At 41.2% G+C, this 14151-nt stretch overlaps 1 protein-coding gene across 4 annotated transcripts in view; it reads right to left on the reverse strand.

Moving 5' to 3' along the window:
* The window catches only part of DAAM1 (dishevelled associated activator of morphogenesis 1), a 179176-nt gene that overhangs the window by 91903 nt on the left and 73122 nt on the right, over positions 1-14151 (reverse strand). For all 4 annotated transcript variants that reach the window (XM_067734604.1, XM_067734602.1, XM_067734603.1 and 1 more), the window contains exon 3: positions 2224-2313. In XM_067734604.1, coding sequence (XP_067590705.1) covers positions 2224-2313 — 90 coding nt within the window. The remainder of the gene's footprint in view (positions 1-2223; positions 2314-14151) is intronic.

Raw genomic sequence — 14151 nt, forward strand, 5'->3', positions numbered from 1 at the left:
AGCTAGCAGGAGAACTGCATTTCCAAAGATCTGTGCAATCCGGCCAGGTACTCGCAGGAAGAGCCCATCCATCAGGAAATGGGAATTTGAGGCCAGTGGCCACAACCATATCCATGCTCCTACAAAAAGCCAACCCGCCACGCACACAGGAGACAAGGTTTGCAAGGGGATTTGATAGGCCTGGAAATTGAAAAATGAGCAGCAGCTGTGAGCCCGAGGTCATTACTATCCTCCAGGGTTTGCCTTTTCTAATCTAAGGGGCAGTAGTTTCCATGATTAACTTTCAATTGCCGTCAAGGGTGTAATAAAATCTGGGAAAGAAGAAAACTTTCCCTTCAGTAAGCTGCTCCCATTTTCCTGCCCTTTCCTTTCCTCTAGTGCATATTCTCAATCCCCGCTTCATGTTGTTTCCTAATTTTGAGAAAAAAATCTGCGCTCGGATGAGCCAAAATAGACAATGTCCTGTGTGTACTCGGGCACGTAAGGGCTTTTCTTTCTCAGTTCTAGGGGCCAGGTCTTGAAGACAGCTGCAGGAGAAGTTCTCTTGTTTTCAAGACCATACACTACCATCACTTTCAGAACAGGACATGACACATTTTTATTTTCATTTTAAAATTCTTTCATTTTAAAATCTGTTTCCTGAGCCACTGACCATCAGTTCCACAGAAGAGAGGTTTTCTAGGTGGTAAGATGTGCACAGAGAGAAAGAGGAGAAGAGGATATACTCATTCACAAACACATCTTACTGGTTACCACGGGGTTAGGAACCTTTAATGCTCCAACTGATCTGATCTGATAATGGCTCAGAAATCATCTTGAAAGGCTACAGCTGGACACGTCTCTCAGCAAGGCCCGGGGAAACAAACCCCACACATGGTTTTATCAATTACAATGGCTCAGGCGGAAAATTAAATGTGCTTTAGATTGTTTGAGAGTCCAGTATAACACTCATGACAATTCAGTGGTTCATTCATCCTACCTTTGCTTCCAAGTATCAGATGCTGGCGTTACAAAGGTTATAAAGCCTGGCGAGAAAGGGGCACACACAGGCTTACTGCTGGAGAGATGCTCCCGGGCGGGGGGCATGCCAATTACACAAGGCGGCAAAGGGTGGGGGGCAGCCAGGGGGGTAAATGGAGGTCCCCAAATGCATCCTAGTCCCCTAAGAAAAGGTTTCCCTGGCTGACACCGTGTTTTGACAAGATACTGGATTGTTATATTTTGTTCCTGTTTCCCTGCTTCCAGAGGTTAGTAATTGAGTGCCCACTCCTGTTGGAGAGGTAACATTTTTCTTAGGTGCTAGCCCTGCCTTTCCCACTTCCCCGTCTTGATTTAAGTCTCTCCTAGAACAGAAGGAAAAGTGGCAAAAGGTGGCCATGAACAGCACTGGTTCCAAAAATGGGTGAGAGGACAGTCTAAGAATTTGCCACAGGGGTTTAAAAGATGGCAGAGTGAGCTTTACTGAAGGAGATACAGTCCATAGGGTGATGCCTAGTGCTAGGCTAGGGAATAGTTCGGTTTTTTTGCTGCCCCCGATACCCTTTCTCTCCTCCTCCAAAGGTACTAGAACCCCCTGCTTTCATGTGTGGATGACTGCCCAGAGTAAGACTGCATTCCTGGCAAGGGAGTGTGGCCATGTAGCTAACAGTGCGATGTGAGGGGAATTCAGGTCTGTAACTCCCGGATGTGGCCCTAAGAGTGGGGGCGTGGGGAGCCTGTGCCTCCCCCTTTCCTCCACCCCTAGTCTGGAATGTGAAATGGCTGGAGAGCCACCCCACAGCACGAGGACAGGCCACACCTTAGAGATGGCGAAATGGAAAGTTGTTAGAAGGGAGTCACAGAGGGCTGTGAAAACCACAATTGTGAAACCACTATTGTGAAACCACAGTGTTAGTTCTCACCTACCTACACACAAACTTTCATGTAAAGGACAAGGGAAAAACACTTCAGTCTTCTGTAAGCTGATGTTATTTTGGGTCTCATTTACACAGCGTTATGAATAATGGTGTGAGGTGCGGGGTGCAATGAAGTGTTGATAAAAACAACATCCAAGGAGCTGGCCCTTTACTGCATGTAGCACCGAGGCCACAACAGGACACATTCAATCTGGTTTTTACCTTATAAAGAGCTGCCTGAATTCTGGTGATGAAATGGGAGAGCAAAGGGCATCCAAAATGATCATTTTCCAGTTAACCATAATCATAATCATAATGAATAGCTTACCTTTTTCTTGCTACAGTATATTTGCCATTTTTTCTCTGCTGGAAGTGCAAACATGGCTTCCCTGTGTTTGTCTGTGAGGTCAAGTTCATCCTGAGAAGAAAAATAATAATAATTATTTCACAGATTAAATGTTATTCCTATAAGGGAAGTTATCAGCATTATCAGGGTGAGAAAACAACACCAACACATATTTAAATGAACTTGGGAAAAACCAAGAAGCTAAGTATAGGTGTATGTTACCAGCACTAAGAAAGCAGGTCCTTGGCCTGGGGCTAGGCACCAAGCACAGTAAGAGGGACAGGCACAGCCCTACATTTACTGAAGGGTAGGAAAAGGCGGCTGAACATGGGCAGAATGTTCTGGGCCACCTTGTACTGCAGCAGAGGGTCCATCGAGCATTAAAGGCCTTTAAAGCTCCAGAGCTTGGAAGGATTTAATCGTATTGCAGACGAGGGTTTGGTAAGGATGGCTCCACAAACAGTGACTAGCGGGATGGGCCCTGAGGGACATGATGAGAGGGGTGGAGGAACAGAACCAAAGGCTGGGATGTGGTAATGGATTGGAGTGTTTGCGGGGGACACTGATCAGCTTAGCTGAAGCACTGGGTTTATGCAAAGAATCATCAGGTGAAAGGTTTGAGAGGTAAGGGGTGACTTGTTGGTGGAAAATCTTAAATGCCAGATTAAGGAGCTTATTTTCTTGACCAAGAAGAGCCACTGAAGGTTCTGAGCAAGGGAGTGACAGCTGCATCCCCATAAGCATCACCAAAAGCATCATCAATATTTATTAAGTACTTTAAGTGTCAAGCCTTGTGCAGGCATTTTCTCATTTAAGCTCTCACAACAACCCTAAGAATTCCACTCATGATTACATCCTCGTTGTAGTAATAATACCTGTTGTAATACAGCTGGGGGAAATTACGGCAGAAGGTTGGGTAAGTAAACTCCTCAAAGACCACACACCTGGTAAATGATGGGGCTGAGGTTTCGGCCTGGAGCCACCTGACTCCAGAGCCCAGACTCAGCCTCTCAGATCAGGGTCTGGAACATTAATATTATAGTGGTGTGCAGCTTAGATTGGACACTAACAGAAAGCAATTTATGAGCATCCATAACTAATGAACAACAATGGGATAATGACTGTAAAGTGCATAGAGAATAGTTCTTGGCATTTGATAACTCAGTCCATGGTCAACATTATTATTGGTATTGAGCGTCTGGTACATTTTTATCCCTATAGGGAAAGTTAAATCTAGTTAAGGGCAGCAGATTGATGGGTGTGAGACATATTTTAAATTGCTATAAATTAAGGCACAATAATAAGGTTCAAATATCTGAGGCGTATAATGCCTTTGGGGTGTATCTGCAGCTCTGCCGCTCGTGAACAACGGCCTCCCATCTTATACCCCTACCTTCACTGGGTCATCAAGTCCTATCATTTCTTCCTTGAAAAATCTCACAGTTTTTCCCTTTGTTTTGTTTCCGATGAAACTACCCAAACTTATGTCCTAATCACCTCTCCTTTGGCTCTGGCACCAGCCTTCCCACTGTTCCTCCTTGCCCTTTCCATCCTTCCCACAGCATGGCCACAGATACATTACAGCAGCGGTTCTCAGACTTGAGTGAGCAACAGAATCACCTGGAAGGCTCCTTACATCACTGATCGCCTAGCGTTGAGGACTGAGCAGGTGGGAGCAAGTGCAAAATGTCATTAGTTCCACAATGCCTGCAAAATTAATTATATATCCCTCAGCCTGTCTTTTGAGGCCTTCTATTTATAACCCCAACTTAATTTACCAGGCTTGCTTCTGGTTATCCCTTATGCCCTATCCTGTTAACACCTGTACCTCCAGAGCCTAGCCACGCAAGGTCTGACACATGCTGGCTGCCAGGGGAAATTCTTCATCTCATTAAGCCTCTGCTTCCTCACCTCCAGGATGGGCGTGTCATTTCTCTGGCAGGGCTGGATGAAGATCTGCAACATCAACTCAGCAGGCAGCGATGCCTGGCACAGGCAGGGGCAACCTTACTGCAGTTAGTTCTCTCATCATTTAAATACAAATCAGGGGCTATTTTCTTTTAAGAGCAAGGTAAACAGTTAAGTCATTAAAACACACACCCACACACTATTACACCCTAACCACAAGAAATTAGTTAAGAATTTCAACAATGGAAAACCAGGGAAGGAATGAAAAATATTTACAGAAAATTGCATTATAAGGGAACATGTTAAAAATGTTAAAATTTTGGTGTGCAACCATTATATATGTGAACTAATTATTTTTCTTCCTTTCTTCCTTTTTTAATTTCCTGTAAGTTACACCAGCTCTCACGTATTAATGAATGGGGGGGAAATGGTGACATAAATCACTTCCCAACAATTAGGGTTTTCTGGGAGTGGGGGTCAGGTCAGTTATTCAAAGAGCTTGATGATACGGTGCTTAATCTGGGGGAAAGGATTGTGATTTGTGAGAGAGAACAGTGCTATTAATACTGCTTCCTCTACTACACTTCAGCACTGTGTTTTTCCTCACTGAACAGAGGTGTGAAGAAATGTGTAAATCCTAAAAACCTAGAAATTCACAGCAAAGCGGATTAATATTCCCATATTTTGCTGTTAGAAACCTGCTTCTGCTGAGACACAGAAATGACCAAGTTTGAGTTGAGAGGACTCAGCTGAACTAGGACTTAGGGCAGATGGCTCCATGCAAGGAGAGAATGTCCATAAAATAAAAAAATTAAAAACTGCTATAGGTCCTCTGGATATAATTTGGGATTATAGTAAGAAAATGGGAAGGAATACATGGGTCGTGATAATAGTAATAGCTAACAATTATTGAGCACTTTCTGTGTGCTTAATAGTAGCGTTTTATATGGATTAATCTAGTTTATCCTCACAATAATCCTATAAAGTGGGTAATATTACCCCACTTTCCAGGAAGCTGAATCAGAGAGATTAAATAGCCTGCTCAAGGTAACAAAGCTAGTAAATGGTGGAGGAGGAACTTGAGGCTAGACTCTCTGGGTCCAGAGCCATGTTCTTAACCACTAGCCTATTATTCTATTGATCATTCAACAGGTGGGTAGAGCCATGGCACTGATGCTAATAGGAAAATGCATCCATGAGCTGCACTCGCGGCCTGCTGGGCCTGCTGACTGACTGTTCGCACGAAGAGGAGGATTTTGTTGTCAGACATCCCTGAGTTCCAGGTCTGGCTCTTATGGATTATGTAAACTTTAACAGGTGACTTAACCTCTGAACTTCAATTTCTTCACCTCAAACATGAGAATAATATATATCTGATAGCCTTCTCTCAAGCAACCAAATTCATGCAACCAAAACATTTTTTGAGTGTCTACTAAATGTTAGGCATTGTAGATGCAGGGGGTAGAAAGGTATCACAGAGCTCATGTGCTCGAGGTGGCAGAAGGGAAATCAAATAATCACACAGTCCGAGGGACGGTCACACGGAGCTGAGCTGTGAGAACCCACTTACTGTGGGGAGAGGTGGGGCGGTGAAGGCTGTGAGTGAACTGAAGGGAGACCTGAGAAATGAATAGGAATTAAATAGGTAAAAAGCACTGCAGACAGTGAGTGAACAGCAACCTTGCAGGCCACTGTGAGCTTTGGTCTTTATCTTGAGAGCAATCAGAGGTCACTGGTAGATCTGAGCAAGGAGAGTGACACAGATTAAATAATAATTGGGAGTGCCTAGGCACAATGCCCAGAGTGTAATGAGACCCCCATCTCTCCATTCCAAAAGTGTCTCTGCTCTGACTCATTCCGTTTTAATAATATGGCTGAAACAAGCATGCAAGATTCTAAGAGACTATCACACAGCCTTAGAGATCAATCAACACCTACTCGATGTCCTACCCATTCCAGGACCGTGTCCAGACATTACAAAGGATGCAAAGATGAATAACAGACCTGGATCTCATGGAATTCAGATTCTAGTTAGGAAGACAAGAGGACAGAAGGCTTCGACAGCTCCTCTCCTTAGGATAAAGTCCAAATTCCTTAGCTGGTAGGTAGGGCCCTTCATGGTATGGCCTTTGCTGACTTGCCCCACCTTGCTGCCCCGGCTGTCACCTCCCCCTCCCCTCCCCTCCCCCCTCCCCCACCAGCAGCCACCTTTCAGCACGTGGGATCACAAGTTGCCCATTTTTGAATCTTTTGCACATGCTGTTCCCTTTTCCCAGAGAGCCCTTCCCACCATGTCTAAGAATCAATCCTGTTTATCTAAGCTTTTTCAAGGGATCTGCTATTCCCCCCAGGCAGTCTACCCTGACTTTCCTGGGGTGGGCAGCCCCTCTCTGTTCTCCTAACCTTACGGCATTTATCACATTGCTGCAGTTATGTGATCAGCATGTATGACTCCCTTTCTAGACTCATCCCCAGGGGGCAGGAATGAAATTTGTTCTGTTCATTTTCGCATTAATTGCCAGTCCCCAAAACAATATCTGACGTAGCTGGATTGCAAAGAAAAAAGTAAGGTGAGGGAAGCTGGGGCAGCTGGGAAGGAGGGAGAGGGGATTACTGTGGGACATAGCGAAGATCAATGAGTTTCGAAGATTAAAACCCATTCTTTTCTCTTTTTTGCAGTAAGATGTACATACAGTAAATGTACACTCCTAAGTATACAGTTTTCAAGTTCGGCAAAGGTATACACTGAAGTGGTTTTTGCACTTTATGCGTCTGAAACTGCTTGTACCATTGTACTCTCCCACCAGCAATATACGGCAGTTCCAGTTACTCCACATTCGCACAAACATTTGGTGCTGCATCTTTCTAATTTTAGCCACCCTAGTTTATGTGAAGTGGTATCTCAATGCAGTTTTAATGTGCATTTTCCTGATGACAACTGATGCTGAATATACCTTTTCACAAGTTCACGTGCCATTCATACGCATTCTTTTATGAGGTATCTACTCAAATCTTTTGCCCATTTCTGAGTTGTCTTATTGTTGCAAAACATGTCCTTTGTCAGAGGTATGTACTGAGAGTATTTTGCCTCACCTGTGTCTTTTCATTTTGTTAACAGTCTATTTTGATCACTAAGTGTTTTTTTTTATAAAATATAACTTATTATTTCTTTTAGAGTTAGTGCTTTTTGTCTTCTGCAAGAAATCTTTGCAAGTTGCAGATCAAAAAAAATACTCTATGGTTTCTTCTGGAAGCTGCTAGCTTTAGTTTTACCTTCTGCGTTTGAAGCTACACCCCATCTCACAGACACCACTCTTGGGGTCATGCTCTGGTTACAAAATGGATAGATTGCTTTTGCCTTCTTTCTTTTCCAGCTACTTGCACTCACTTAGATACACTGCTGGGCAAGTTGGGGAATGGAAGCACAATTAATGCAAGGAGGAAAAATAACAGTACAAACTAATTTGAAATCACCTTACACATTAGTTTCTTCAAAGCTATGAAATTACTTCAATGTAATATTACAAGAGAATTTTTCATTTTGATAATTAACTCAAATACTGAAAGAGGCAATCATGGAAAACAAAACAATTAGGATCACTGTACCTCAGATAGTATCTCTTTACATGAATTTTTTAAGGAAAAAAAGTCAATCTATAGAGACAGAAAGAAGATCAGTGGTTGCTTGGGGCCACAGGCAGGAGCAGAGACAGACTGCAAATGGACACAAGAGGAGATGAGGTGATGGAACTGTTCTAGAACTGGATTGTGGTGATGGTTGCAAAACTGTATAAATTTAGAAAAATGCACTGAACCATACACTTACAATGGGTCCATTCTACGGCTTGTAAATTATATCTCAATAAAGTTCTAAAAAAAAAAAAATCAAGCCTGGTTGTTGGAGCCCCAGGAAAACAAAGAATTCAGAGTAGAGAAAATAGAGCCTTGTGTACACAGTAAGGAAAGAAAATTCTGGTTGAACATTAGATAAGCCGAGGAATTGCTTTAGAAGAGAAACTGATTGAAAACAAATGTATGAAGAGGAGGGAAAGGGAAAAAGCAGAGCTCTTTAGTGTAAGTAGTTCAATCTTGGAAATGGGACAACTTCAGATACAATTTTTGTTTGAAACCATGATCACTTCCATGAAATATTCCTGTCCTTTCCTTGGAAATTACATAGATTCTATTAGTATGCATTCCATTTAGGCCAAGAGATAGGCAATGTTTCCCCAATGTCCCTTAACATTAAATTAGGTGATAGGTTAATATTAATGATTGAAGTCCTGAAGAACATTTTCAGTGTTTTTTGTCTTTCCTGAGTGGTGGACTAGAGAAGAGTATTGGCTCCTCTGCGGGTTAATAGCAAAGTTTTTCACTAAGATTAACAAACAAATGTAGTTAGCCCAACCTCCATCCCGGTTGCTTCTAGATCACCTTACTTTTGCTTTTTACCTCTCACCTTACTTTTTATTTTTTTCCTTTTTGCAATCCAGCTATGTTAGATATTGTTTTGGGGATTGGCAATTAATGCAAAGATGAATAGCATAAATTTAGTTCCTGCTACTATACCTCAGACTGGGATGGCCTAGCTCCTTGCATCGGCCAAAGAATTTTTTGTTTTCATATTATTCTTTCTTGGACAGAGATTTAAAAGTTAAAGGAAAATGATTTAGCAAATGAAAGAAAAAGAAACATCTGCACCAAGCATCACTCCTCTCCACGGAAAGCTCAAGTTTCTGAAAAACTGAAAGCAACGAACAAAACCCTAAAGGCTTTTCTTCTTGGGGAAGATATCAATTATGTTTTTCATAACTTTATAAAATATTTATTTCATATAGTTATACTATCTTGGAGAAAAGGTAATAATTAGACATTTTTTTATTAAGAAGAAAAAACTCTGAAGGAAGCCCAGTTGCAGGAACTAAAATTCTGGGTTTCATCCCTAACAAAGCATATTATCAAGCCCCACTTCTAAAAGATTCTGTACAAAGAAACCCCACCAGTCCTACACTCTAGAGTAAGCAGGCAGCTCTATAGAGAAATCTATGTAATCAGAAAACAATTGGCACAGTACAAATCTAAGGAAATGGATTGATTTGCTAAATAAAGCAAGTGAAGGAATTTTGAGATAATATACAATAAGGGTCTTGAATGAGTTGAAAAGCTCTTGTCAGAGATGTGAGCTAAACTGAAATATGGGATGATTTATAACACCTTCAGTCCAATATTTAAAGCATTTATTCTTTGAAAATCTACCATGTCAATAGATTTCAGTAAGCCAACAACAAGTGAGTTTCCAGCTAACAAGAGAAATCTCTAATAAAGGAACTCAGGATTTCTATTTCTAATGAGTTAAGCTAACTCTATATTCACACAGAAGTAGGAAGACATATGATGAACGCTGGGAGAAATGGAGATTAAAAAAATGAGGAGAGGGCTTCCCTGGTGGCGCAGTGGTTGAGAGTCCGCCTGCCGATGCAGGGGACACGGGTTCGTGCCCTGGTCCGGGAAGATCCCACATGCCGCGGAGCAGCTGCTCCCGGGAGCCATGGCTGCTGAGCCTGCGCGTCCGGAGCCTGTGCTCCGCAACGGGAGAGGCCACAACAGTGAGAGGCCCGCGTATCAAAAAAAAAAAAAAAAAAAAAAGAGGAGAGGGAGAAGCTAAGACAGGTCCTTGGGGTCACCCTGCCAATCAACCCATTGTTTTGTATGTGTTTCTGTTTTGGGTTGTTTGGGTTTCTTGTTTTGGCTTTGTTTGTTTGGTTTTGGTTTTGGTTTTGAAACAGTCCCTGACAAGGTAATCATCCATTTGGCTCACTGGACAGAGCTCACAGAATTTTCAACATTTTATTATTCACACGAGGCTAACTTTTCTCCTTCAAATTAAATACACCAGGTATTTACCCACAGCAAACGGGCCCAAGTCACCCATCCTAACCCCACCCACCAAAGGTTCCCCACATGCCCAGCAAGCAGCAACCCCCTGGGGTTCACCTCACATACAGCCAACACCAGCAGTGCCTTCCCTGGATTTAGCCCTCTCCCTCGTCCACCCTCGCCTCCCATCCCACAACTCAACACCACCAGATATAAGTCAAACCCTCTCAGAGGGACAAGTGAACAGGCCTGAAGTCACGTGACATGGTGAGAAGTACCACATCACAGGGAAAAGGCCAGACAAGGCCGTGGAGGGCTGAAGGGTGACACTGTGGCAACAAAAAAATTACCCTTTTGTAAACGGATGGAGAAAAGGTATTATTCAGCTGTACTAAATCATTAAATTTATGAACATCCAGCCTTACCACAGCAAATGACCTTCACATCAAGGAGCCATGAATTGACATCACAGCTCTTAAAATTTAACCACGATGACCGTGAGAACAGTATTTTATTTTCATAGAGGTGGTTTGGAAACCTGAAAGTTAGATACGACTTTTGTTTGTTTAAACAGAGGTGCATTCAGTGAATTATTACCTATTCCTAACCAGTCAGGAAAGACATAAATGGAAAACAACGGAGAGTGTTAAGTCCCAAAAGGGATGTGTACACACAGAGAACAAACCTTGAAGGTTTTCAGCCTGTACGATTTCTGCCAACGTTCTTAGTCATTACACAAAATACCACAATGTGACTCACCACCACCTATACAACAAGGTTCTCTGTGTCTGATAGAAGTGTTTTCATTCGATATATTAAAAAAAAGAAGTGAGAAATCCCACAAGCAAAGGGTGACTAATAGAAATAATTTTTAGTACCTCACTATCCATGGTTAATTGTTTTATACTATTTCCTTTCCTACTTTTAATAGTAGGCAATGCAAACTATCCAGTTTGCTAGATAAAGTCTGCTGCTAAACCTGTAGGCTTCTTATTTGGCTTCCTTGCATTATTTCAACTAGAAACTCATTAGAGTAACTTTAATTTTTAATTAGTCTGCATCACCAGCAGCTTTCCAGTAATCTAAAATAAATAACTCTGTTCTAAACATACGTTAAAATCATCTCCCAATACCCATCCAACCACCCAAATTTCCAATTTTTATATTTATAATCTAATACGACTTCTGTTGACAAGGCTTAATTGAGAGAATTTCTAAGCAGTGTTTTCCTAAGTGAATGGAGGGACTTTGTCTCCTGAGACACAGAATCAGCTTATAGAGTGACAGATGAGAGAGGCACCCTAAGGCCCTGTGGACAACTGTGAAGCCAAGTTCCATACACGTTCCCCCTCCCTCAGTGACACCAGCACTGCTATCGCCCAGACCCCTCCCCACCAGCTCAGCATGTCCTCCAGAGACTTGTTGGGCAGCTCAGCTGACACTTTTAAGTTTTAATTGGGTCAAAAGATATCTAGCACAATGAGTCTCTTCCCACACTGCAGCTATTTATTTATTTTACCATGTAATATAGGGTGGAGAGACTGTTCAGGACAGAAAATATTTCTTAGACATTATCACCCTTAGCCTTGTAATCTGCTATCCTTCATGCCAGCCACTCTGGTGCTCACACAGTAACTGACAACCAAATGAAGATGAGTAAACAGAATGACAATGGGTGGGTAGGGATGCAGGAAGAGTGCAGCAATCAGCCCAAATCGATCAGGACTACTTCAAGAATAATTCAAAATAGGAACCCAACTGCTGGATGATTCAGCCGTCATTAATTCCTGCACACACACATGCATACATTCACTCAAATACATCCTGAGCATCTCAGGTGTAATCCTGCAGTAGTAAGTTACTCATCCAGGCCACAAGCATTTACTGAGCATTGATTCTGGGTCAGGTACTGCTCTGGGGATCCTGATAGTGAAAAAGCCAGATAGGATGCCTGTACCATTCTGCTCTCTGAATGCAAAGAGGCATGTTCACAGTGGATTTAACATAATGAGTGTCCATATGTGAATAAACTCAAACCAATTGTTTAAAAGATGGCAAAGGACTTGCTTTCTCTTTTATATCTGAGAAATACCCATCTTTTCTGAAAACAACCCATGCATATATTCTAAGTGAGCTTCCAGTCATTTGGTTCAGTTTAGTTCTTAAATATTATATTGTATAATGAAATAAACATCTAGCAGCTGTAGGATGTTTCCAGTAGATTCATTTAAAATTGGACAAGAGGGGGAAAATTCCTTTTTTAGGAATCTCGTTTTTAAAAATATATATTATATATTATATATATTACATATATATATATTTTTTCCTTCATCTATGAGCCAGAAAGCCGTAACTAAAAGATGTAGCTGGTACTGAGCTCCTACAACATGAATCAAGAAACAGTTTGAAATTCCAGAGGAATTCTGGGAATTGAAGGTAGAGGATAGGGGATTCCAATCACAGCAGATAAAAAAAGAGTTGAGGACAGTTTACAACTGAAATATACGATCCATGTATTGGGCATTCACCTCCCGCAGGCCACGTGACATATGTTTTGTGAGAGCAAGTGGTGTTTAAATGATTCCCAGTGCATCAATACATATTCTCAAGTGCAGTTATTTGTACAAACTAGCCATTACTGAAACACATTTTCAAAATTACGCTTGAAAGCTTACCTAAGCCGCACTACTTATGGAGATCAAATTATCCTCCCAGTCTTTAAAACCTATATTGGTTTGTAAGGGGACACGTAAAGAGTTGGCAAGTAGCGCAGTTTGCTGACTTTGTGTAACTCGCACATGGTAGCCTGAGGATTAAGTTAAACAATCAGATTTTAAGTTGTAGCCAAAAGCTAAGTAGATACATACCGCTCAGCGTCTCTTTAGGACTCCTAATAATGAAAATCATCAAGGCCAAGGGGACTCATAACCATTTTCTCAATAACATTATCAGTTCAGAGATGGTTTTACGGTATTTGTACTAAAAAAATAAATAAATAAATAAAGGTTTCATGTTTCTTTCCTCCATCTCTCCCTGCGTCCCCACCCCCATTTCAGTCCCTAATCTAAATTAAGAAGCACCCAGAAATAAATGGACTGATAACAAACTATCTAACATGAAGTAAAAAATGTAAATGGAGAAAAGGACATTTGGAATGGTCTTGATGAGATAAGATATAAATTTAGGACTAGAAGGAGTAAAATGGTTTTGTGCTTTTATCTTAAGCGTTCCTGGATTTGTTTTTGTGAATCAGAAGATTGAAGAAAACTTTGAAAACCATCTTGACCATCTTACTGTCTCTAAGCAGACAGGACCTCAACCAGTACAAAGAAGTGTATACTGTCCATTGGGTTGAAGATCTACTGCCAATCCTACTTGATTCCTGGATTTATTACAAAGTTCTGTTCAAAAGTACAATAGATAAAAGCAAGCGAAACCACCTATATCCACATCCCCTGTTTCGCAAATCATCAGGTGTTCTCAGGGCCTAAATAATTTGTTTATAAAGTTCTGGGTTTAGGATTGTTTTAGGGTCACCTTTAAATTGACTGTATATTGGCAGTAGTTCACATCTACCCCATAGGAATTTTAGCACTGAACACATTTAAGCCCATATCTACACTCCCACTTCCCTTTGTGATGTATTACATGTTTTCATACTGTTCCAAACATTTTTCTATGAACCCATCAAGTTGATTTATCCAAAAATGCCACAGTGTCAAGGGAATATCTACTCAGTATTTTTTTTCTTCTCTGTCAACTAACTATGTGCTTTAGATAAACAGGATTTTCTCTTTTGACTTTTATATGTTTGTCAATTGAAAAAACAAAATTAACCTCATGGAAATTGAACAATTTTGATATCAATTCCTTCATTAGACTATGATTTTTGGCTTCCAGACAACTGAACATTTTGAGACTATTCTAGATATATCTTTGAAGTCTTTATACAGTCTGATTTCCTCTGCTTAATTACCAAGCAATCCTTTACACTCCAATTAAGAACAACAGATTAAAAATATGACTTCTTACAAGCAGTTTTTTGGTTCTTCCATCAGGTTAATATCAAATGTTCCTGCTACCCAATTTTTTCATCTTTCTTGGAGACAAGGAACTGAATAGCTC

The sequence above is a fragment of the Pseudorca crassidens genome, chromosome 1, assembly GCF_039906515.1.
Source record: "Pseudorca crassidens isolate mPseCra1 chromosome 1, mPseCra1.hap1, whole genome shotgun sequence".
NCBI lineage: Eukaryota > Metazoa > Chordata > Mammalia > Artiodactyla > Delphinidae > Pseudorca > Pseudorca crassidens.